The sequence below is a fragment of the Oncorhynchus nerka genome, linkage group LG19 (genome assembly GCF_034236695.1).
Source record: "Oncorhynchus nerka isolate Pitt River linkage group LG19, Oner_Uvic_2.0, whole genome shotgun sequence".
NCBI classification, from domain to species: Eukaryota; Metazoa; Chordata; class Actinopteri; order Salmoniformes; family Salmonidae; genus Oncorhynchus; species Oncorhynchus nerka.
Window position 1 is genome coordinate 32047601 of NC_088414.1, and position 26927 is coordinate 32074527.

The following is a 26927-nucleotide window of genomic DNA, read 5'->3' on the forward strand; positions in this document are numbered from 1 at the left end:
ATACGTTGCCCTTAAATAATTGGATACATGATGGGAGTGGGACAGACAGTTGTTTCGTGCGTTTTATTTTCCATTGGGCAATATTTGGGGTGAAATAATACCTTTCTTAAAAAAGCCCAATATGAATTTGGAAATAGATAACTGATGTCTTAATTTTATTATTAATATGTTTTCTTCAAATAGGCTATTAGTTAAAAACATTACAATGACAGCGTCAAAACTTTTGAGTAGATGTGTCTCTGATCCCCTCTGCCCAGAGACGTGAGCGTGGATTAAGTGGTGCGCAGCATCTGAGCAAGACTGGGTACCCTGCGGCGGTCTCGCTCCAGACTCAAATTAACCTCGCCCGGTACGGTCAGTCTGACTTTGTAGCAAAGCCAGCCAAATTCTGTGCGTGTCATCAAGCCATAGCAAATAAAACAAATGCGAAGAGACCATCCTTGCCTGAGTTCACCCGTGATCATGCTGTGGGCCTAGCACAGATCTTTTTGAGCACTCCTAATTTGGTTACAAAACTGGGTGAAGTATCTGTTTCCTAGGATTAAATGCAGCATTGTTATTGATAGGTGGAATACTGTATAAAAACAAGGCACTATTACATACTAGGTCCAGTGTTGTGCCAATACTGTAAATGCTAAATAAAAGGTTTACCAATAGGACAGAGTTCTTCTACCTGCTTTCACCATTTTTACAAAGTGAAATTTCTGTTGCCAGCCAAGATGGTTTTTGATTGAAAAAGGCATATCAAATTAGCACAAATTTTAAAATAATTACTTTATTGATCATCAATATCAAGAAAAGAAAAGTATGTTCTAAAAAAAGGGGGGATACTTTGTTTTAGACAACAAATCTTCAGACCAAACATTTATTTCAGTTTTTTTATTTTAAATTCTGGTGTTCTGTAATTTGAGCCTATATTCCGCATGAGATGGAATAAAATATAAATATATTACACCTATAACAAAAATATGAAGTGTGAACTGAAGTAGGTGTGATGATGTTCTCATTTGACAGATTCCAGGTCTTAAGCAGTCTCAACTGACTTGAGGATTATAGAAATGTCCACTTTCCTCTGCGTAAATGATGTGGCACACAATAGTCCTGATTCAGATCTGAGAGGAAGGGGAGAGAGGCATGTTACCAAGTAGTATTACCTGAACCAATAGCAAAGACAAAATGTTCAAGCAAAATGCACAGAGCGAAAAAGCATTTCACTCAATTGTATGTGATTTCAGTTGATTGACTACATGAGTTATCCATTTGGGTTGGGGGGTATTCAGATTCCATACCGTTTCTGTGCCATACCGGGGTATACAGTATTACCAGAAGTGCATACAAGGGGCGCACAAAACAATTTAGGAAACAAATCAAATCAATTTATATAGCCCTTCTTACATCAGCTGATATATAAAAGTGCTGTACAGAAACCCAGCCTAAAACCCCAAACAGCAAGCAATGCAGGTGTAGAAGCACAGTGGCTAGGAAAAACTCCCTAGAAAGGCCAAAACCTAGGAAGGAACCAGGCTATAAGGGGTGGTCAGTCCTCTTCTGGCTGTGCCGGGTGGAGATTATAACAGAACATGGCGAAGATGGAACATTGTAACAGGGATCTTAATCCAGGCAGGGATTGAATATGTCTGCTGTAACCAAGAAGCTTGATATTGACATTTAGCCACTTAGTAGATTAAATGTATAGCTGGAGCCCTGTGCTGTATATAATTCATGGCATCTTAGATTTCTTAGTTATACTTAACTTAAAATCATACCGTATTTTGAAATACCCTGGTATGCGGTATATCGCCCAAGCCTATTACTCATTGACAGCTTTCCTTGTGACTTGCAAGAGGAACCTTCTACTCACATCATCAATGTCCTCGTCATCATCTCCAATGTCATCAAACTGAATGTCCTCGTCGTCACCAGGTCCAAACGTGTCGGTCTCATTGATTTTAGCTAGGGAGTTAGAACATACACTCACCGTTAATTAAATAGTTTGCCTTAAGGAGTGCACATGTGCCCATAATCATAAGAGTACATGGCCATTAAAGCCAGATCGGTCTTCAAGATGATCAAATGTTCATAAATGACAAACAGGGTAAAATAATAATCACAGGTCAGCACCTCAGAAGTAAATGTCAGTTGGCTTTTCATAGCTGAGCATTCAGTGGTCGAAAAGCAGGTAGGTCCCAGATACTTACCATGTTCAGGAAGCTCCCCATAAGCCTTCAAACTCCTGGCCTCGTCTGCATTGTACTTCAGGATAACATCAGCTTTTTGGTCCTTTAAGGAAGAATGTAATGTATTATCATTATCATTAAAAAATACAAACCATTGCTGATTTTTGTCTCTCATAATTATTACCTGGTAATCTCGAAGTCCCACCAGGATGATGTCTGAACTGTTGATCCAAACCTGCCCAAGAGAGAATAACAAGATGTCAGCAAGGAGAATTTGGAGTATATTAACTGTAATACTTCCATCATAGAACTGGACACATACAGACCAGGTAGAAGAGTCTGTCAACCCTCATGTCATTTCCAACCCAAAGCATTACAGAAGTAGCGCGTAAAGGATGATGTCATTGGATTGCATTTATACAGTTCACATATGATCAACAGTCTTCAGCCTGCAGCTATTTGCCAAATTTTGTGACTAGTAGCACTAACGCTATATAGGCTACTGTGTACAGAATTACCTTTTTCCGTAGTTTTCCTCGGATGTGGCAAAGTCGCTTCACTCCATCAAAACACATAGCTTCCAGTCGTCCATTACCCAACATCTTAATGACCTGTGCATATTCTAGATTAGAACAGACGAACAGAGATGAAGCAGTTAGGCAATTCATAGAGGTCACTCAAATGTAAGTGCTGAACTGGTAACCAGGGAGCACACAAATGTTGAATACATCTAGATCATAACTGTATTCGATTAGTAGCTACACTGTTAGCATGGTCAGTGTTAAAGCAGTTGACAATTGGTTGAAATTAAGTCAGAACCTATTTGCTAAATTTACAGACTAAATAAGGTTGAAGGGAGACCTTGCACTCACCTTGGCCATCCTCTTTGAAAACCAGCTCTCTCTTTTCTGATTCATTCTCATTTTTACCACGTCGTCGATTCTTTCCTCCCTTACCTGTAATGAGAGGATGAGAGATGTATTAGAATGCCAATTTTTCTAATGGGTGACTGTCATTCCAATTCCACCAGTCATTGGAAACATGAGTCAAATAAACACGGATAAATAGGCCAACCAAATGGCTGTAGCCTAGCTACAAATATACTTTAATTAATCCCTTTTACCTGTGCTAGTTAGTTAATGTGACAGCATCAGGGCTGAGGCTCAAGATGATAGGCACAGGGCAGGGTGATAGGCACAGGGCAGGGATATTTTTGGCCTACCGCACTAGTTGGTACTAACGTCATTCAGTTGCGCAAAATAATGTAACAAAAGGCAGTTCATAGTTCGCCAGTCGAATTCCTAAATTATTAATAGTCAAATTGCGATAATATAAACAATATGACATTGGTGGTAATGAAGGTTAAGCAACGTTTCCACACGTTTAAATATTTGTTAAATGCCATACGGTGCCTTCCTCCAGTCACGTTGTTAAGCATGGGCCCGGGTGGCTAGCTAGCTAGCATAAACATCAACCATTCCATGGAATAACGTTAGCTAACAACCAAAGGCAACATGTTTGCTACTTACCTTTATTCTTCGGCATATTCCCAAACTAACAGGCTTTGTTAAATCAGTCCTGTTTTGTCCGTATCGAATTGTGTGTTATAAAAACGGAATGAAATACCAATCCGTGACGATGTCACACACTTACAAAGTTAGCAAGCTTGTTAGCTTAGCTTTCACGGGGAAACCACTTCCGCTTGCAACACCGTGAAGCAGCATTAGGGTTTAAAAAGTGGCTTCCCATGTTTCCTAACCGATCTGGTCTCCTACATCATATACTCATTAAAATGGATAGTTATGTGGCCTTTCGGTGGAGGAAAGAATGAACAATTGATGCATTACTTGATTGTATATTTATTTGATGTATTCATGATCATTTTTTAGGTTACAAATGAAGCTGCAGTCACTTGCCTGGCCCACATCTGAGAAACATTTATCTGTAAAACATGGAAACAATCAGAGGGGAAAGACGCTATCTATTCACCCCTCCATCTAGCATGTTACATTTCCCCAGCATCTTCTTGGAAAGCCCTTCCCTTTCCCTTAACCCCCCCTAACTAAAGCTGTTCTGTGACCATCATGCACACCAAGTAGAAAATATACAAAAATACATTCTTAATGGTCTCTTAAAAGTATACTGGAAAAGTAATCTTAATTGCTATAAGTATATCCCAAGTTCACGTTTCCCTTTATGATTATGAGAAGGACAAAAAAAATGGAAAGACTAAGTAAAGCAAGAAAACTCCAACCCCTCTGGGCCCTGCCCCAACACAAAGGTCTGAGAGAAAGTGCAGCAGCAGATACTGGAGTGAGGAAGGAGGTTAGCACTTTTTCTCCCCCATTGCTGACAGGGCCTTGGTAAACTGTTGCACTATTAAGGAGTTTGTCAGTGTCCAAACCCTAATTGCCCAATACATAAGCAATATAGTAATAATTCCATGTTGCTTATTCCCAGAGCCTTGTATTTAGAAAGTTGAGCCAATGCGGTTTCCGCATCATAATGCATTTTATATTGACACTTCAACATTCTATGGCAGCCATGTTAGCTCACTATTAACAATAGCTACATGGGGAATATAAAAATAAAATAGAAAATTGTATAAAACTGAATGTCTGAATTGGGCAATGATGCAAAAACATGACACTAAAACATTCCATGGCAGCCATAATAGTTCCATAGAAATAGAATGAATATAACAGGCATCCCCATTAAAGTCAACGGTAGCATAATGGCTGGACTGGCAGCCATTGAGTGTACCTATGACTAGGTTGAATATGACAAAGGTTAAGAAAACAAGATTCTAATAGCCCATAACTCTTTGCAAGAATAGGACCAGCTGTGCTGGTTAGCAATGGCGCTGGTAGTTAACGAACACCAATGATCCCAGATTTGTGACGACGTTGTCTTAACCTGTATATTTGTTCCCTAGACCAATGGCAGAAAGTAAAAGCAAGAAGTATAAACTTCAATCTGTTAAGTCAACTCAACTGACATCACAAAAAATACATTCATGAGCCACATCAGCTAGCACACAAGTGTCAAAATCATTACACGGAGGGCCGAGTGTCTGCGTGTTCTTGCTCCTCCCTTGTACCTGATTGATGAATTAAGATCACAAATTAGTAAGGCCCCCCCACACTTGGTTGTCTAGGGATTGATTGAAACAAAAAACCGACAGACAAGGCCCTCCATGCAAAAAGTTTGACACCCCTGAGCTAGCATAATTTGAATGAACATTCTACATTACCATGGCAATCCAGAATCTATTGATAGAATATTCCAAATAAAACCTAGGGGTCAAACAAGGAAATGGCTCCATTCATTTTTCCCATAGGGAATTTTAGAAACGCTTAAAATAAGGGCTTTTGATAACGGTGTAAATCTCTCTAGGACAAGGTGACTTATAAATATATTTGCCTGTATTTACCCCCCCCCCCCAAAAAAAAATGTGCTAATTAACTGTGAACGTGGCTATCATAAAGAACTACAAATGCCATGATGACCTGGACGAGACTGCCAAATCGAGGCAAAGGAGATAATGTCTGGATTAACCATTTTAGTTACATTTAGTAATGAATACATTGGCAAAATGTATTTAAATGGACAATTATGTATTTAAATTGACAATTATGTGAACTGTCTTGACACAATAACTGTTAGCAAAGGTGTCAGCACGTGCATGAGCTTGCAGGTATTTGTAATCTTGCGTGTTGTCTACTTGGACACTAATTAGCATTTTTGAAGCAGAGTAAATGGAGACAAATATATTGGTTAGTCAACTTGTCAGAGATTTACATGGTCATCAAAATGACACGCCAGGGTAAACCTTCACCAAACAAAGCCCTTATTAAGTATCATATGGGAAAAATGAATGGTGGAAAAACAATTGGAACCATTTCCCTGTTTAACTGCTAGGTTTTAGGAGTGTTATGACACCTCCACTGTGGGGCTATACGGTGAGTTCGTTAACCAGTCAAATTGCCAGGGTTAGAGCACCAAGTCAGTTCCATTCATTCTATTTCTATGGTTAGCTCCCCATTTAACATGACATGGGGAATATTTAAGCAATGCTATGTACCCAAATGTCTGGAATTAGAACAATATAACATTCTAAAAATTGACCTAACTAAAAATATGACTGTTTACACGTATCGAATATTTTCAGATCTATACAAGTGCATAGGTAGGGGGTAGGGGCTTAGCGGTTGATTTGGAATAAGGGGGACTGACTGTGCTCCATGCAACTGGGGGAAACATCATTTTAACCCTTTCCAAACCCCTTCATCCCCCAGTGCTTAACACAATCTCTGTTTAAAACACAGACCTGTAGGAACCCGTATACATTTAATTCTATTTTTGTAGTAAATATCTCATTTTCATAAAATATACAGTTCAGCCTTTCCAAGAGTTTGTAACTCTTGGTCTGAAGGCAGTGATGATTGTACAAGCAAATACATGATACATTTTCTCAGTGAATGGGTTACCGTTTCTTTTTGGTCTTACACACTGTTCTTCTAACACAGCGGGAGTCGAAACACACTAATGCACTGGTGCAGTAGCATTAAACAGGTGAGATTGATACTAGTGGATCACAGGGCTGTAGAGGTCAACTTCTTCACTCCTCTTCTTTGCGCTAACGAGGAGCGCCCTACAGGGTCCAGCACAGGGGGAACATGCATGTTCAGAGCAGAATAAGTGGCTGCCATCGCGCCCTGTAAGAGGGAGAACAGTCTTGGTGTTAATTTATCAATACCCAGCAGAGAAGCTTTCAGAGTGTCAGAAAAGAGAGACTTGTGCATTGAATAAAGTTTAGTTACCTTGACCAAATGAGGAGCATCCTGTCTATTGAGCTGGTACTTGGGCAACTGGTCCTTGTGTAATATCCAAGGGTGTCGCAGCACCTGAGCAGCAGTTAGCCTCTGGTGGGGGTCCACATGCAGCATCTTGGACACTAGGTCCTAAAGACAGCAATGCCAATGTTCAGATTGTGCATACTATCACTTCCATCAAGTATACAGTGCATTCAGAATGTATTCAGACCCATTCACTTTTTCCACTTTGTTACATTACAGACTTGTTCTAAAATTGATTAAAATCATTTTTATTCCCTCAATCTACACACAATGACAATTCAAAAACAGGTTTAGACATTTTTGAAAATGTATTTAAAAATCTAAAACATCACATTTACATAAGTATTCAGGACCCTTTACTCTGTACTTTGTTGAAGCACCTTTGGCAGCAGGGTAGCCTAGTGGTTAGAGCGTTGGACTAGTAACCGGAACGTTGCAAGTTCAAACCCCTGAGCTAACAAGGTACAAATCTGTCGTTCTGCCCCTGAACAGGCAGTTAACCCACTGTTCCTAGGCAGTCATTGAAAATAAGAATTTGTTCTTAACTGACTTGCCTAGTTAAATAAAGGTAAAAATAAAATAAATAAAAATCACAGCGAGTCTTCTTGGGTATGACGCTACAAGCTTGACACACCTGTATTTGGGGAGTTTCTCCCATTCTTTCTGCAGATCCTCTCAAGCTGTCAGGTTGAATGGGGAGCGTCGCTGCACAGCTATTTTCAGGTCTCTCCAGAGATGTTAGATTGGGATCAAGTCCGGGCTCTGGCTGGGCCACTCATGAGGTCCTGAGAGCTCTGGAGCAGGTTCATCAAGGATCGCTGTACTTTGCTCCATTCATCTTTCCCTCGATCCTGACTATTCTCCACAGCATGATGCTGCCATCACCATGCTTCACTGTAGGGATGGTATTGGCCAGGTGATGAGCAGTGCCTGGTTTCCCCCAAATGTGACACTTGGCATTCAGGCCAAAGAGTTCAATCTTGGTTTCATCAGACCAGAGAATCTGTTTCTCATGGTCTGAGAGTCCATTGGGTGCCTTTTGGCAAATTCCAAGAGGGCTGTCATGTGCCGTTTACTGAGGAGTGGCTTCCGTCTGGCCACTCTCTACTATAAAGGCCTGATTGGTGGAGTGCTGCAGAGATGGTTGTCCTTCTGGAAGGATCTCCCATCTCCACAGAGGAACTCTGGAGCTCTAGGAAGAGTCTTGGTGGTTCCAAAACAATTCCGTTTAAGAATGATGTAGGCCACTGCGTTCTTAGGGACCTTCAATGCTTCAGAAATGTGTTGGTACCCTTTCCCAGATCTGTGCCTCGATACAATCCTGTCTCGGAGCTCTACGGACAATTTATTTGACCCCATGGCTTGGTTTTTGATCTGACATGCACTGTCAACTGTGGGACCTTATATAGACTAGAGGTCGACCAATTAATCAGAATGGCCCATTAATTAGGACCGATTTCAAGTTTTCATAACAATCGGAAATCGGTATTTTTGGGCACCGATTTGCCTATTTTTTTATACCTTTATTTAACTAGGCAAGTCAGTTAGGAACACATTCTTATTTTCAATGACGGTCTAGGAACGGTGGGTTAACTGCCTGGTTCAGGGGCAGAACGACAGATTTTCACCTTGTCAGCTCGGGGGATCCAATCTTGCAACCTTACAGTTAACTAGTCCAACGCAATAACGACCTGCCTCGCTTGTTGCATTCCACAAGGAGACTGCCTGTTACGCGAATGCAGTAAGCCAAGGTAAGTTGCTAGCTAGCATTAAACTTATCTTATAAAAAACAATCAATCATAATCACTAGTTAACGACACATGGTTTGATGATATTACTAGATATTATCTAGCATGTCCTGCGTTGCATATAATCATACAAGCAGGGCAGTGTCCCCAGTTTACAATTGGCTCATTCATCCCCCCTCCTCTCCCCTGTAACTAGTCCCCAGGTCGTTGCTGCAAATGAGAACATGTAAAATAACGAATAAATAAAAGCATACAAGTATCTAAGTATCTGACTGAGCGGTGGTAGGCAGAAGCAGGCGTGTAAACATTCATTCAAACAGCACCTTCGTGCGTTTTTCCAGCAGCTCTTCGTTGTGCGTCAAGCATTGCGCTGTTTATGACTTCAAGCCTATCAACTCCCGAGATGAGGCTGGTGTAACTGAAATGAAATGGCTAGCTAGTTAGCGTGTGCTAATAGCGTTTCAAACATCACTCGCTCTGAGCCTTCTAGTAGTTGTTCCCCTTGCTCTGCATGGGTAACGTTGCTTCCATGGTGGCTGTTGTCGTTGTGTTGCTGGTTCGAGCCCAGGGAGGAGTGAGGAGAGGGACGGAAGCTATACTGTTACACTGGCAATACTAAAGTGCCTATAAGAACATCCAATAGTCAAAAGTTAATGAAATACAAATGGTATAGAGGGAAATAGGAATTATAGGACTATAATAACTACAACCTAAAACTTCTTACCTGGGAATATTGAAGACATGTTAAAAGGAACCACCAGCTTTCATATGAAACATTAGCATTCTTACATTGCACTTTACTTTCTTCTCCAACACTTCGTTTTTGCATTATTTAAACCAAATTGAACATGTTTCATTATTTACTTGAGGCTAAATTGATTTCAGTGATGTATTATATTAAGTTAAAATAAGTATTCATTCAGTATTGTTGTAATTGTCATTATTACAAATAAAACAAATATTTTTATTATTTTATTTTAAAATCGGCCGATTAAATCAGTATCTGCTTTTTGGTCCTCCAATAATCGGTATCGGAGTTGACCTCTAATATAGACAGGTGTGTGCCTTTCTACATCATGTCCAATCAATTTAATTTACCAGAGGTGGACTCCAATCAAGTTGTAGAAACATCTCAAGGATGATCATTGGGAAACAGGATGCACCGGAGCTCAACTTCGAGTCTCATAGCAAAGGATCTGACTACTAATTTTGTTTATTTTTAATACATTTGCAAAAAAAAATCATTATGGGGTATCGTGTGTAGATTGATGAAAAAAAAATTGAATTAATTTTAGAATAAGTCTAAAACATTTGGAAAAAGTGAAGGGGTCTGAATACTTTCCGAATGCACTGTATAGTGCTAGGAAAAGGATTCCGTTTTGAAACCACTATCATAGAGTAATTGGATACTATGGAAAGCACAGCGCTGCAGTACAACCGACATCCCAGACATACCTTGGCCTCTGTGGAGACTGAATTCCAGTAGCCACCCGTCAGAGAGAACTTTCCACTGCCGATCCGAGCCAAGATCTCTTCGGGAGTATCCTCTGGTCCATTGGCAAAAGGAGTGAACCTGAAATATCAAGATAAATACATACTAATAATAAGGACTAATAAAATATGAATGTACTTTATTGTTGCTATTGTATTAGTGGGGAGAACAAGTATTTGATACACTGCCGATTTTGCACATTTTCCTACTTACAAAGCATGTAGAGGTCTGTAATTTTTATCATAGGTACACTTCAACTGAGAGATGGAATCTAAAACAAAAATCCAGAATATCACATTGTATGATTAAGTAATTCATTTGCATTTTATTGCATGACATAAGTATTTGATCACCTACCAACAAGTAAGAATTCCGGCTCTCACAGACCTGTTAAGTTTTTCTTTAAGAAGCCCTCCGGTTCTCCACTCATTACCTGTATTAACTGCACCTGTTTGAACTCGTTACCTGTATAAAAGACACCTGTCAAACACACTCAAACAGACTCTAACCTCTCCACAATGGCCAAGACCAGAGAGGGTGTAAGGACATCAGGGATAAAATTGTAGACCTGCACAAGGCTGGGATGGGCTACAGGACAATAGGCAAGCGGCTTGGTGAGAAGGCAACAACTGTTGGTGCAATTATTAGAAAATGGAAGAAGTTCAAGATGACGGTCAATCACCCTCGGTCTGGGGCTCCATGCAAGATCCTCACCTCGTGGGGCATCAATGATCATGAGGAAGGTGAGGGATCAGCCCAGAAATACACGGCAGGACCTGGTCAATGACCTGAAGAGAGCTGGGACCACAGTCTCAAAGAAAACCATTAGTATCACTACGACGTCATGGATTAAAATCCTGCAGCGCACGCAAGGTCCCCCTGCTCAAGCCAGTGCATGTCCAGGCCCGTCTGAAGTTTGCCAATGACCATCTGGATGATCCAGAGGAGGAATGGGAGAAGGTCATGTGGTCTGATGAGACAAAAACAGAGCTTTTTGGACTAAACTCCACTCGCCGTGTTTGGAGGAAGAAGAAGGATGAGTACAACCCCAAGAACACCATCCAAACCGTGAAGCATGGAGGTGGAAACATCATTCTTTGGGGATGCTTTTCTGCAAAGGGGACAGGACGACTGCACCGTATTGAGGGGAGGATGGATGGGGCCATGTATTGCGAGATCTTGGCCAACAACCTCCTTCCCTCAGTAAGAGCATTGAAGATGGGTCGTGGCTGGGTCTTCCAGCATGACAACGACCCGAAACACACAGCCAGGGCAACTAAGGAGTGACTCCGTAAGAAGCATCAAGGTCCTGGAGTGGCCTAGCCAGTCTCCAGACCTGAACACAATAGAAAATCTTTGGAGGGAGCAGAAAGTCCGTATTGCCCAGCGATAGCCCCGAAACCTGAAGAATCTGGAGAAGGTCTGTATGGAGGAGTGGGCCAAAATCCCTTCTGCAGTGTGTGCAAACCTGATCAAGAACTACAGGAAACGTATGATCTCTAATTGCAAACAAAGGTTTCTGTACCAAATATTAAGTTCTGCTTTCTGATGTATCAAATACTTATGTCATGCAATAAAATGCAAATTAATTACTTAAAAATCATACAATGTGATTTTCTGGATTTTTGTTTTAGATTCAGTCTTTCACAGTTGAAGTGTACCTATGATAAAAAATTACAGACCTCTCCATGCTTTGTAAGTAGGAAAACCTGCAAAATTGGCAGTGTATCAAATACTTGTTCTCCCCACTGTGTGTGTTCACATTTTCATGAACATCATTGGCTGCATTACTATTGGTAAAGCACGCATACCCAGTAAGCATTGTATAGAGCAGCACTCCTAGACTCCAGATATCACAGGCTGCATCATAGCCCTGTTTCTTCAGGACCTAACAACAATAGGAAGTATGGCACACTGCATTAGAATACATAATGCAAAGAATGCCATGTCAGTTACTAGACAAATATATTGAAAACTGAAAATACGATCAACTTGTTATAGTTAGACGACCATTAGCTGAGCATGCAGGTACTAGTCACAGAAACATGTAGAAGAAGAGGCACCTCGGGGGCGACAAAGTTGGCCGTGTAGCAGGGAGTCATCAGGAGTCCATTTTCAGCTCTCAGCTGTTTGGCGAAGCCAAAGTCACAGATTCGGATGGACTCTGGGTTTCCAGACTCATCCACATACAGTATGTTACTGGGCTTCAGATCTCTATGGACAACCTGAGCAGGGGGACAGAAATTCCAACAGTGACATAGTGAGTCAAATTGTAGATTGTCAACTCGTATTGCTTATACAGTAGAAAGGTCCTGTGTATTGAAAGTAGCAAAGTGCTCAAAATATAGTGTATATACTTGGAACACGTAATATCAGTATTATGCATCATTGTGATGGTGAATGTTTTACCCCCTGTGCATGCAGGTACTCCACAGTTTTGGTGATGGTGTGGAGAACTGCACTGGCCTCCCTCTCAGAGAAGAACTTCTGTCTGAGGATCTTATCCAGCAGCTCTCCTCCTTTCATCAGCTCTGTCACCAGGTACACTGAGCGCCCATCGTCAAACACCTACAGTTAACAGGGCACACAATATCACCCAGAGAGACACTCACAAATAACTCATTATAGAAGAGTATTCAGCACATAAAAAAATATTCCCATAACTCTCAGAACATTGACATACTAGCCAAACAATGAAACAATTCCATTGTGAATCTACACTGAACTCAACGTGTAAAGTGTTGGTCCCATGCATCATGAGCCGAAACAAAATATCCCAGAAATGTCCGACACGCACTAGGGTTATATATTTTCCCGGTATTTTACAAATGTTCCATCCGGCGAATAAATCACTTTCCTCCCGGGTAAACCGGTATTTCCCACCAAAACCAGAAGTGCCATTCAAAAGTATATAATGTCTGGATTTGATTAGAGCTTTGATCAGCATGAGAATTCAAACCTGATGTGCCATATATTAAATATACTGAACAACAATATAAAAGCAATATGGAACAATGAAAAATATTGTACTGAGTTAGTTAGTTTAAATTAGTAAATTTAAATTATACCTTTATTTCAACAAGGAACACAGACTGAGACCAAGGTCTCTTTTAAAGCTGGGCCCTGCGTATACATGTTTACACATGTACAGAGCAAATTAGGCCCGTATCTATGGATTTTACATGGATGGGCAGGGGTGCAGCCATGGGTGGGCATAGGTCCATCCACTTGTGAGTCAGGCTTACCCACTGGAGAGCCAGGAGCAGCCAATCAGAATGAGTTTTTCCCCACAACAGGGCTTTAATACAGACAGAAATACCCCCACCCCCTCAGGCGAAGAAGCCGGATGTGAAGGTCCTTGTCTGGAGTGCTGACATCGTGGTCTGCGGTTGTGAGGCCAGTTAGAAATTATGTTAAACGATGTTGGAGGCAGCTTATGGTAGGGAAATGAACATTTAACTATCTGGAAACAGTTCTGATGGACATTCTTGAAGTCAGCATGCCAATTGCACACTCCCTCAAAACATGAGACATCTGTGGCATTATGTTGTGTGACAAAACTTCAAATTTTAGAGTGGCTTTTTAAATAGTCCCCAGCGCACAAGGTGCACCTGTGTAATGACCATGCTGTTTAATCAGCTTCTTGATATGCCACACCTGCCAAGTGAATAGATTATCTTGGGAAAGGAGAAATGCTGACTAACAGGGATGTAAACAAAGTTGTGCTCAAAATTAAAGAGAAATAAGCTTTTTGTGCATATGGAACATTTCAGAGATTTTCTATTTCAGCTCATGACACGTGGGACCAACAATTTACATGTTGCATTTATATATTTTTGCTCAGTGTACACACGATATAAGCACAATACAAACGCGCATGATTATACAATACAAGAGTCAGAACCATATAAACTCAAATACAGTTGAAGTCGGAAGTTTACATACATCTTAGCCAAATACATTTAAACTCAGTTTTTCACAATTCCTGACATTTAATCAAAGTAATAATTCTGTTTTAGGATCACCACTATTTTAAGAATGTGAAAAGTCAGAATAATAGTAGAATTATTTCTTTCAGCTTTTATTTCTTTCATCACATTCCCAGTGGGTCAGAAGTATACATACAATCAATTAGTATTTGGTAGCATTGCCTTTAAAAATTGTTGATCTTGGGTCAAACGTTTTGGGTAGCCTTCCACAAGCTCCCCACAATAAGTTGGGTGAATTTTGGCCCATACCTACTGACAGAGCTGGTGTAACAGAGTCAGGTTTGTAGGCATCGTTGCTCGCACACGCCTTTTCAGTTCTGCCCATACATTTTCTACGGGATTGAGGTCAGGGCTTTGTGATGGCCACTCCAATACCTTGACTTTATTGTCCTTAAGCCATTTGACCACAACGTTGGAAGTAGGCTTAGGGTCATTGTCCATTTGGAAGACCCATTTGCAACCAAGCTTTAACTTTCTGACTGATGTCTTGAGATATTGCTTCAATATATCCACATAGTTTTCCTTCCACATGATGCCATCTAGTTTGTGAAGTGCACCAGTCCCCCCTGCAGCAAAGCACCTCCACAACATGATGCTGCCACCCCTGTGCTTCACAGTTGGGATGGTGTTCTTCGGGTTGCAAGCCTCCCCTTTTCCTCCAAACATAACGATGGTCATTATGGCCAAACAGTTCTATTTTTATTTCATCAGACCAGAGGACATTTTTTCAAAAAGTATAATCTTCGTCCCCATGTGCAGTTGCAAACCATAGTCTAGCATTTTATGGCGGTGTTGGAGCAGTGGCTTCTTCCTTGCTGAACGGCCTGAACGAGTCATAGGACTCGTTTTACTGTGGCTACAGATACTTTTGTACCTGGTTCATCCAGCATCTTCACAAGGTCCTTTGCTGTTGTTCTGGGATTGAGTTGCACTTTTTGCACCAAAGTACGTTCATCTCTAGGAGACAGAACGTGTCTCCTTCCTGAGCGGTATGACGGCTGCATGGTCCCATGGTGTATATACTTGCGTACTATTGTTTGTACAGATTAATGTAGTACCTTCAGGCGTTTGGAAATTGCTCCCAAGGATGAACCAGACTTGTGGAGGTCTACAAAAAAAATTCTGAGGTCTTGGCTGATTTCTTTTGATTTTCCCATGATGTCAAGCAAAGAGGCACTGAGTTTGAAGGTAGGCCTTGAAATACATCCATAGGTACACCTCCAATTGACTCAAATTATGTCAATTAGCCTATCAGAAGCTTCTAAAGCCATGACATCATTTTCTGGAATTTTCCAAGCTGTTTAAAAGGCAGAGTCAACTTAGTGTATGTAAACTTTTGACCTACTGGAATTGTGATAGATTATTTCACTTATAATTCACTGTCTGTAAACAATTGTTGGAAAAATTAATTGTGTCATGCACAAAGTAGATGTCCAAACCGACTTGCCAAAACTATAGTTTGTTATCAAGAAATTTGTGGAGTGGTTGAAAAACAAGTTTTAATGTAAACTTCCGACTTCAACTGTAATAGATAAAGGTTGAACTCTGAAGTTCACACACACATATATATATAAAACTCTGCAAAAAAAGAAATGTCCCTCGTTCAGGACCCTGTCTTTTAAACACTATTTCCCATGCTTGTTCAATGAACAATAAACAATTAAATGAACATGCACCTGTGGAGCGGTCATTAAGACACTAACAGCTTACAGACGGTAGGCAATTAAGGTCACAGTTATGAAAACTTAGGACACTAAAAGAGGCCTTTCTACTGACTCTGAAAAACACCAAAAGAAAGATGTCCAGGGTCCCTGCTCATCTGCGTGAATGTGCCTTAGGCATGCTGCAAGGAGGCATGAGGACTGCAGATGTGGCCAGGGAAATAAATTGCAATGTCCGTACTGTGAGACGGACACAGGGAGACATAGGGAGACATAGGGACATAGGGAGACAGGACGGACAGCTGAGCGTCCTCGCAGTGGCAGACCACGTGTAACAACACCTGCACAGGATCGGTACATCCGAACATCACACCTGCAAGACAGGTACAGGATGGCAACAACAACTGCCCGAGTTACACCAGGAATGCACAATCACTCCGTCAGTGCTCAGACTGTCCACAATAGCCTGGACTGAGGGCTTGTAGGCCTGTTGTAAGGCAGGTCCTCACCAGACATCACCGGCAACAACGTCGCCTATGTGGACTGGCAAAAAGTGCTCTTCACTGACGAGTCGCAGTTTTGTCTCACCAGGGGTGATGGTCGGACTTGCGTTTATCGTTGAAGGAATGAGCGTTACACCGAGGCCTGTACTCTGGAGTGGGATCGATTTGGAGGGCCCATCATGTTCTGGGACGGTGTGTCACAGCATCATCGGACTGAGCTTGGTGTAATTGCAGGCAATCTCAACGCTGTGCGTTACAGGGAAGACATCCTCCTCCCTCATATGGTACCCTTCCTGCAGGCTCATCCTGACATGACCCTCCATGTCTGTGAAACTTGTTCAGTTTATGTCTCAGTTGTTGAATCTTATTATGTTCATATAAATATTTACACGTTAAGTTTGCGGAAAATAAACGCAGTTGACAGTGAGAGGACGTTTCTTTTATTGCTGAATTTAGGATAATAACACCATCTTGCTGTAACTTCAGTCAACGGTGACAACTGAGACTTAAAAGCAAAACAGCGCAGGGCCTCCCGAGTTGCGAAGCGGTCTAAGGACAGCACTACAGACCCCGGTCCGATCCCAGGCTGTATCACAAACAGCCTTGATCGAGAATCCCATAAGGTGTCGCACAATTGGCCCAGCATCGTCTGGGTTAGTAGAGGTTTTACTTGGCTCGTCGTGCTCTAGCGACTCCTTGTGGCAGGCTGTGGGCCTGCAGGCTGACCTCAGTTGTCAGTTGAACAGCGTTTCCTCCGACACATTTGTGCGGCTGGCTTCCAGGTTAAGTGAGCGGGTGTTAAGAAGTGCTGTTTGGCAGGATGCATGACTCGCCTCCCGAGCCCGTTGGGGAGTCGCAGTGATGCGAGAAGATCAAAATTAGGAAGAAAAAGTCAAATACATAAAAAAATATTTAAAAAACATTGCTGCTTGCTTCATTCGCATACTGCTGATGTAATGACTCACATCTTTGAGAGTGATGATGTTGGGGTGCTGTCCATAGCGCAGAAGAATCTCCACCTCTTCTGTTGTGTCCCTCTTGGCCTTACTGATGATCTGGGATAACAACATCAGTAATAACAGTTAATCCTACCATTCTACCATGGGCATTCCCAGGGTGTGACATGGGCAGCCCCAGCGTTACAGCTCACCTTTACAGCATAATCCATACTGTTGCTCTTCTGAACACAGCGTTTGCATATGGAGTAAGAGCCCACACCAATGTCCTCCTTCACATCGTAGGCATCACTAAACTGGGCTGTGTTTCTGTGGAGTTGCTGAAGAGAGAGATAGACACAGAGACCAATTATATTATTTCCACACACACAACCATATTATAATAAATAAATACAGGGACCTATCCAGTGCGTGCGTGTGTTGGTACCTGTATAGAGGACATGTTGATGTTAATGTTCTGTGGAGGTTGACTCTCCTCATCTGAGATGGCCACGAAGCTGAAGCCTCTAAACAGCTGGTTGGTGTTGGCACTCGGGGGACAGCCGGGAGAGTCTGTGGGGAAAATCCTCATGTCAACCCTCATTACTTTTCATTCACACACACAATTATGAAACTGTGTATTGTATAAAGCACCAAACAAGAATCTGTCATTTACCCCGTGGAGTTTTTGCAGTGAATTCAGAGTCAAAGTAGATGGTGTCATCAGGTCTGCCACTCGCAGGTTTGAAGGGGGGATGGAGTTCTCTCCTGAATAATTTCTACAGGCATACCAAAAAAAGGGGGAAACATTGGAATAAACCTTAACATGTTCATTTTATTTAACTGGGCAAGTCAGTTAAATTCTTTGGGATAGGGGGCAGCATTTTCACTTTTGGATGAATAGCGTGCCCAGAGTGAACTGCCTCCTCAGTCCCAGATGCTAATATATGCATATTAGTATTGGATAGAAAACACTCTGAAGTTTCTAAAACTGTTTGAATGATGTCTGTGAGTATAACACAACTCATATGGCAGGAAAAACCTGAGAAAAAAATCCAAACAGGAAGTGGGAAATTGAGGTAGTTTTTGAAGTCACCCCTATCGAATACACAGTGGGATATGGGTTATTTTGCACTTCCTAAGGCTTCCACTAGATGTCAACCGTCTTTAGAACGTTGTTTCAGGCTTCTCATGTGATGTAGGACCGGATGGGAGCTCTGAGTCAGTGGTTTGCCTACTGCCTCGTTCTCAGTCACACGCTTTCACTTGAGAGGTAGATGTCGTTCCATTGCTTTTCAACAGACAATGTAATTCTCCGGTTGGAACATTATTGAACTTTTATGATAAAAACATCCTAAAAATGGATTCTATACTTAGTTTGACAATTTTCTTTTTTAAACATTTTGTCCAAATAGATAAGATCGCATTTGGATTTGTTTACCAAACGCCCTAACAAAATAAGCTATTGGACATAAATGGACATAAATGAAGGACATTATCAAACAAAACAAGCATTTATTGTGGAACTGCGATTCCTGAGAGTGTATTCTGATGAAGATCAAAGGTAAGTGAATATTTATGATACTATTTATGAATAATGTTGACGACCCAACATGGCGGATATTTCTCTGGCTGGTTTGGGCTCTGAGCGCCGTTCTCAGATTATGCTTTTTCCGTAAAGTTTAAAAAATCTGACACAGTGGTTGCATTAAGGAGAAGTGTATTTAAAGTTTAATGTATAATAGCTGTATTTTCATCAACATTTATTATGAGTATTTCTGTAATATCACTGCATGTTTTGGAACTACTGAATCTAACACGCCAATGTAAAATAAGATTTTTGGATATAAATATGAACTTTACCGAACAAAACATAATGTATTGTGTAACATGATGTCCTGTGAGTGCCATCTGATGAAGATCAAAGGTTAGTGATGAATTTTATCTCTGTGTGCTTTTTGTGACTCCTCTCTTTGGCTGGAAAAATGGCTGGGTTTTTCTGTGAGTTGGTGGTGACCTAACCTAATCGTTTGTGGAGCTTTCGCTGTAAAGCATTTTTGAAAGCAGACACTGTGGCTGGATTAACGAGAATTGTATCTTTAAAATGGTGCCTAATACTTGTATGTTTGAGAAATGTGATTTATGAGATTACTGTTGATCTGTATTTGGCGCCCTGCAATTTTATTGGCTGTTGGCGAGGGGTTGCGCGAGCGGAATGGAACCCAAGTCCGAGACAGGTTAAGAACAAATTCCTATTTACAATGATGGCCTAATCCGGCCAAACCGTAACAACGCTGGGCCAATTGTGAGCCGCCCTATGAGACTCTCAGTCAAGGCTGGTTGTGATACAGACCGAAATCGAACCAGGGTCTGTAGTGACGCCTCTAGAACTAAAGACAGCTGCGCCACTCGAGAGTTTAAAAACATAAAGCATTTATAATACACACTGACAGAGGAGCAGGCAGATGGCAAACGCATATTAATATGCAAACTTACGTTCCAGTCAATTGTGGAAAATAAGGAATGTCTCTTGATCTCTTCCACTCCATCTGGACCAGCACCTGTGAACAACAAATTCACACACATTACAGGATACCTGTGGTATCTTTTGTAATATGATTGCAGTTCAGTGATGACAAATTTAATTTCATGGTATATAATTGGTAGTTACAGTCTTGTCCCATCGCTGCAACTCCCGTACGGACTCGGGAGAGGTGAAGGTCGAGAGTCATGCATTCTCTGAAGCACAACCCTGCCACAAGCCACACTGCACACTTAACCCGGAAGCTAGACTCACCAATGGGTCAGAGGAAACAGTCCAACTTGCGACCGTGTCAGTGTGCCCGGCCCGCCACGGGAGTCGTTAGAACACGATGGGACAAGGACATCCTTGCCGTCCAAACCCTCCCCTAACCCGGACAATGCTGGGCCAATTGTACACCGCCTCACGGGTCTCCCGGTCACGGCTGGCTGCAACACAGCCCAGCTAGAATCCAGATCTGTAGTGACGCCTCTAGCACTGCGATGCAGTGCCTTAGACCACTGCACCACTTGGGAGACAACCAAACACTATGTTCCGCCTAGAGTGGCAAGATATTTTTTTTCTTCTTCTATCGAGTGAGATTCATTTAAAGGGGCAATCTGTGATTGCTACAAACATTTTTGGACTTGTGAATGAAATATGTGCAGTTGAAGTCACAAGTTGACATACACATGGAGTCATTGGAGTCATTAAAACTTGTTTTTCAATCACCCCACAAATTTCTTGTTAACAAACTATAGTTTCGGCAAGTCGGTTAGGACATCTACTTTGTGCATGACACAAGTAATTTTTCCAACAATTGTTTACAGACAGATTATTTCACTTATAATTCACTGCGTCACAATTCCAGTGGGTTACATACACTAAGTTGACTGTGCATTTAAACAGCTTGGAAAATTCCAGAAAATTATGTCATGACTTTAGAAAATTCTGATTGACTCAAATGATGTCAATTAGCCTATTGGAAGTGTACCTGTGGATGTATTTCAAGGCCTACCTTCAAACTCAGTGACTCCTTGCTTGAAATAATGGGAAAAATCTAAAGAAAATCAGCCAACAAAAAAATTGTAGACCTCCACAAGTCTGGTTCATCCTTGGGAGCAATTTTCAAACGCCTGAAGGTACTACATTAATCTGTACAAACAATAGTACGCAAGTATATACACCATAGGACCATGCAGCCGCCATACCGCTCAGGAAGGAGACGCGTTCTGTTTCCTATAGATGAACCTACTTTGGTGCAAAAAGTGCAACTCAATCCCAGAACAACAGCAAAGGACCTTGTGAAAATGCTGGAGGAAACAGGTACAAAAGTATCTATATCCACAGTAAAACGAGTCCTATATCGACATAACCTGAAAGGCCACTCAGCAAGGATGAAGCCACTGCTCCAAAACCACCTTAAAAAAGCCAGACTACGGTTTGCAACTGCACATGGCGACAAAGATCGTACTTTTTGGAGAAATGTCCTCTGGTCTGATTAAACAAAAATAGAACTGTTTGGCCATAATGACCATTGTTATGTTTGGAGGAAAAAGGGGGAGTCTTGCAAGCCGTGAAGCACGGGGATGGCAGCATCATGTTGTGGGGGTGCTTTGCTGTACTTCACAAAATAGATGGCATCATGAGGTAGGAAAATTAGGTGGATATATTGAAGCAACATCTCAAGACATCAGTCAGAAAGTTAAAACTTGGTCACAAATGGGTCTTCCAAATGGACAATGACCCCAAGCATACTTCCAAAGTTGTGGCAAAATAAGGACAACAAAGTCCAGGTATTGGTGTGGCCATCACAAAGCCCCGACCTCAATCCTATAGAAAATTTGTGGGCAGAACCGAAAAAGCATGTGCGAGCAAGGATGCCGACAAACCTGACTCAGTTACACCAGCTCTGTCAGGAGGAATGAGTCAAAATTCACCCAATTTATTGTGGGAAGCATGTGGAAGGCTACCCGAAACGTTTGACCCAAGATCAACAATTTAAAGGCAATTCTACCAAATACTAACTGAGTGCATGTAAACTTCTGACCCACTGGGAATATGATGAAAGAAATAAAAGCTGAAATAAATCACTACTATTATTCTGACATTTTACATTCTTAAAATAAAGTGGTGATCCTAACTGACCTAAGACAGGGAATTTTTACTAGGATTATATGTCAGGAATTGTGAAAAACTGAGTTTAAATGTATTTGCCTAAGGTGTATGTAAACTTCCGACTTCAAATGTATTGGTTGAATAAGATAACTTACAAAATACCTCATGAACTTAGTTCAACTGTTGTACGCCATAACAACATAATAAGCTGTTTTTACTCCAATGTTTGTAAACAAAGTAAACGTAAAAACACTTCATAGCCTAAACTTTTAAAACTATAAATGTTGATATCATGAATGGTCAATCTTTGCATCCATAGCTATGTCTATGAATTTAAGAGTGGTTACATTTCTCCAGCCCCACCCCTCAGCTTTTTACCAAAACAAGGGCAGGGATGCGCTTTGTTATTGTTTCAACTGTTGATTGCCACTTTAAGCAATCATCAGTTACAAGCCATGGTGCACAATACCCTTTTAGTGATGGAGAATGATTACCTAGTCTGTTGCCTGGGTTGCGTTTGAAAAGGTTACGTAGGAGAGATTGGGCGTCTTGGCTCAGGAACTGTGGCATTCCCAACTTGGCCCTGCAGTGCAAACAAAATAATTACCATGGTAGATTGAGATCATTTACATTTACATTTAAGTCATTTAGCAGACGCTCTTATCCAGAGCGACTTACAAACACCTTATGACATCCAGTGGAACAGCCACTTTACAATAGTGCATCTAAGTCTTTTAAGGGGGGGGGGATTACTTTATCCTATCCTAGGTATTCCTTAAAGAGGTGGAACAGCCACTTTACAATAAGGCATCTAAGTCTTTTAAGGGGAGGGGGGGTGAGAGGGATTACTTTATCCTATCCTAGGTATTCCTTAAAGAGGTGGAACAAGATCAAACTGTTGTGTGCTAACAGCCGGGTTAAACTTGTACTCAAGACAGGTTGAGTAAGACTCACTTCAGTATCATGGTCATGGTTTCCTTCCGGTCCTTCCCTTGGAAAGGCAGTGTCCCAGTCAGCATCTCAAACTGGGGAAGATGAAAACAACATTGTATTAACATGTCTAATCAGTGGCAATGTCAGCCATTGGACACATTGGCCCATCCAGGCAGATATGAATGTGGACACACTTGATACTGAATATCAGATATTTGAACACATCCCAGGGTAATGAATTGCAGAGAGACAGAACCATTTGGAACTCCAGCACTCACCATGAGCACGCCGTAGGACCACCAGTCAGCGCTAAGGGTGTGTCCTCGGCGGTTCACGACCTCTGGTGCCATGTACTCCACTGTTCCACAGAAAGAGTAGGCCTTGTTCTCATGATCAATGGACTCTTTACTAAGGCCGAAGTCTGGAACAAACAAAGGGCAGCAAAATGAGTCGAGCTGAAAATGGTACATAGGAAGACTAAGGGCTCCTACAATTAAAAGGCATTAAAAACACTTTCTTATTCTGCTCGGTGGCTGAGTCAGGCCGAGTGTGAATATGAAACATTAATATGTAATAGGAGCAGAAAATCACCCACCAGTGAGTTTGATATGGCCCTCCTCATCTAACAGAATGCTGAAAGGACAGAGTGATCTCAGTCAGAGAGGAAATTCAACATCCACCAGCAGAAACACATACAGTAAACAGTCAGTATATAACATAAATTCGAAGCTCAAAATAACATTCGATTTATACAAATAAAAAAAATGCAATCATTTCCCAGGTTGCTGATTGGAAGAGAAACAAGTACCTAATGGGAAGAAGCAATGTCATAGCATTAGTGTAATATGTACTTCTCAGGTTTAAGGTCTCTGTAGATGATTCCCAGGCCATGCAGATGGTCCAGGGCCAGAGCCAGCTCTGCCAGGTAGAACTTCACATCCTCCTCTGTGAACATCACCTGGTAGACAGACTTGTTAAAAACAACACACCTAATATAATATGGACATGAATTACCAGGAAAAAATAAACATTTTTTAAAATGTAAAATAAATAAATAATTATTATTATTTGAATTCTGCTCACCTCTTTAGACAGCCGTGTGAATAGATCTCCACCTCGGAGGAAGTCCAGAATCAGGTACAGCTTCCCTTCCGTCTGGAATGCTGTGAAGAATCATGGGTACATATTGAAGTCAAAACTCATCTGTAAGGTTTAATGACCTGTGCTTATATCAGACGTAGACATATGACAGGGCAGGCAGATGATGTCTGATAACTCACCGTAGTGTAGTCTGACTATGAAAGGATGGTTCACCTCTACCAGAATGTCTCGCTCCATCTTGGTACGGACCCTATCTCGCACTGATGATTCGTGAAAGAAATGACAATTAAAAACACGACTGTAATATAATTCAAAATATATATATATACTGTAGTTGTAAAGTAGTTTTAAAACCATTGCAAGCATAATATATTCACAGAAAAAAATAATTATCACAGCAGACTAATGTACCTTTCAAAGTGGCCTTTTTCAGCACCTTCATAGCATACAGCTGTCCAGCATCAGGCCCTGTTATTTTCTTCACAAGGAACACCTGAACAGGGGAACATAGAGAAGAGACACATATCAGTTCAGCTATTAAACCCAACAGCATCCATCAATCAGTCAGTCTAATATACACAAATGTTCAGAGATATGAAAACCATAATTCATCATTTAAAAAAATATATATTTCGACCACTACACAGTTTCATCTCACACACTGTCATTTACCTTCCCAAAGGATCCCTGTCCCAGTACCTTGCGGAGCTCAAACTGCCTAGGATCAGCCCTTTCAGAGCCCTCTTTAACATGGTTTGTGATACTGATCTCATTCACTGAGCCCTCATCCTGTGAAAGATTAGAGACACAGTCAAAACAAAACCAGGTACGCGCCAAATGCACCGCAGTGTGGAGAGAGAATAGGAATACACAGTAATTCTATAAAACAAACAAACAAATGTACAGACACACGTCACAAAGAATAATAAAGAGAAGCAATGGAATTAATAAAATAAAATACATTCACAAGTTTTGAAGTAAAACCCTACCAAGAAAGAGACTGTTTCAGCGCTGCATACTCAGAACCTTTTCTTTGCACTAGAGCAGAGAGTCATACTGTGGGAGGATGGAGAAATCAAATCCCATGCTTTCCCACCCAAACACAACACCAAGCCACATCAGACCCACGTACAGCACACCAGCTCTCAGCAAATTCCTTCTTTGGCCCGTGTTCTGCCCCAGCGGTGTCCAAATCCCCCATCCCGGTGCTGGGCCAGCAGAGCCCCTCTCCCTGTGTCACAGTGTGGCTGCGCTGGGATAGACTGCACTACGCTCTGATCTGCCGGGGGAGGGAGCTGCCGACGGACAGCTTGCAACCGGCTCCACGCATTCAACACCCCCTCCCACTGCATCAAAAGGTGTGGAGGAGGATGACTAAAAGACATAGCATGCACTCTCCCTCTTTCACAGTCACTTTCACTCTTTCGCTACCCTTATCTTCTCTTTAATAATTTTGCTCTCACCGACCCCACCACTAGTCCATATTAATACATAGTACTCAGTATTATTGTGGAGTGCCTGGATGTAGGTGTGTGAGTAGGTGAGAGAGGACAAAGAGAGAAAACTGAATTGAGAGAGAACATGAAACATAAACACATATGCACACACCAGTGGAGGCTAGTGAGGGGAGGACGGCTCAAAATAATGTCTGGAAAGGAGGAAATGGCATGGCATCAAACACATGGAAACCATGTGTTTGATACCATTCCAATGATTCCTCTCCAGACATTACCACGAGCACGTTCTCCCCAATTAAGGTGCCACCAACCTCCTGTGAAAATGAGACAGTCTGGGAGAAGACAGGTGAGATTATTAAAAATGTTTACTCACACTACATACGGTTTCATCCTCCCCCATTGAGTCATCCATGACCTGTAACACAGAGAAAGCGATTTAACTTTGTCTCTCACACAAAATTGGGGTGGGCTCGTGTTTTTGAAACTGTGTAAGATGCTTCAGGGCCAATTGTTAGTTGATTAGAACATATAGAAATAAAACTGCATTTAATAGACCCAGTTTACACTTTAGACATGGCAACTTGAACGATAAATATCACATGTTCGCTGTAGTGAGTAGTTAGCGATTTGTCCCCCCCTCACGATGTCCTGCAACAAATGGCTGTTAGTTATCAGCCTGCACTTCTTGAGAAATAAGACAGCTTTAATCACAAATATGTAGTCCTTTTTTTAATCGCTTAAGTTTAATAATCAGTTTATGCGAAACTAAATCGAAGTTGGTGTCCCACAAACTGTGTGAGGAAGTGGATTCACAACAGCCCGCGTCAAACGTTTGACAAATACAGCTAAGGTGGCCATCGTTCATTGGCATGTTCATTACCTCGTTTTCCGAATTCTCCAAGGCCATTTTCTGCCATGGGTCTGCTCCAAACTGTGCCAAGGGCATCTTCGACAAGAGTTCAGTCGCTGCGGCGCGCTTTCAGTGACTTGACACTGTCAAGGGTGGGATTCGAAAAAGTATTTCTTGAGGGGGGGGGGGGTTCTCTTAAACGAGAAAACCAAAATAGTAAAATGGTTCCAGTTCAACCCTAACTGTGCGTTTAAACGGCTTTCATCACTCTTGCCAATGTTTTCTAGGAACTTCATAAACACTTTTTCCACATCAAAAATCACTCACTTCCGTTCTCTCTCAACATGGCGCCGTGGTTCGGTCTACCTGTATGTCAGAACGAGGCTCTGGAATGCGTCATACGTCATTGGTTGGGAGGGACATGATATGGCATCAAAACAGGTGATGATAAGCAATTACTAGGTTAAAGTTGATCAAATATGCAATAAGCCTCGATGTGACATGGAAAATGTAATCTAGAACTTACATCACAATAGGGTCATATAAGTTGAATAGCCATGTAATTGTTTAACATTAAGCCCCC

At 41.5% G+C, this 26927-nt stretch overlaps 2 protein-coding genes across 4 annotated transcripts; both read right to left on the minus strand.

The window, feature by feature from the left end:
- Positions 1-864: 864 nt before the first annotated feature.
- LOC115101414 (eukaryotic translation initiation factor 1A, X-chromosomal-like) lies at positions 865-3884 on the minus strand. Its single transcript, XM_029620889.2, has 7 exons — positions 3707-3884; positions 3050-3133; positions 2696-2799; positions 2362-2412; positions 2199-2280; positions 1862-1953; positions 865-1112 (listed from the first exon to the last, which is right to left on the minus strand). Exons 1-7 carry the CDS (start codon positions 3720-3722, stop codon positions 1107-1109), a joined length of 435 nt encoding a protein of 144 aa, XP_029476749.1. The 5' UTR covers positions 3723-3884; the 3' UTR covers positions 865-1106.
- A 132-nt stretch (positions 3885-4016) lies between these two features.
- On the minus strand, positions 4017-26699 carry LOC115101413 (ribosomal protein S6 kinase alpha-3). Of its 3 annotated transcripts, none has more exons than XM_029620886.2 (22): positions 26375-26699; positions 25868-25909; positions 24710-24826; positions 24449-24530; positions 24217-24297; positions 24020-24099; positions 23788-23906; positions 23532-23569; positions 23215-23357; positions 22958-23028; positions 22498-22586; positions 19861-19925; positions 18041-18143; positions 17813-17937; positions 17580-17705; positions 17395-17484; positions 12686-12844; positions 12340-12501; positions 12088-12164; positions 10240-10357; positions 7001-7141; positions 4017-6895 (listed from the first exon to the last, which is right to left on the minus strand). In XM_029620886.2, the coding sequence occupies exons 1-22, from the start codon at positions 26438-26440 to the stop codon at positions 6773-6775; spliced, it is 2217 nt and encodes a 738-aa protein (XP_029476746.1). In that variant the 5' UTR covers positions 26441-26699; the 3' UTR covers positions 4017-6772. The 3 variants fall into 3 exon arrangements, with proteins under 3 accessions (XP_029476746.1, XP_029476747.1, XP_064860953.1); XM_029620887.2 differs by having other exon boundaries at positions 23788-23894; positions 26375-26698; XM_065004881.1 differs by lacking the exons at positions 25868-25909; positions 26375-26699 and adding an exon at positions 25170-25253 and having other exon boundaries at positions 23788-23894.
- Between the last annotated feature and the right edge of the window lie 228 nt (positions 26700-26927).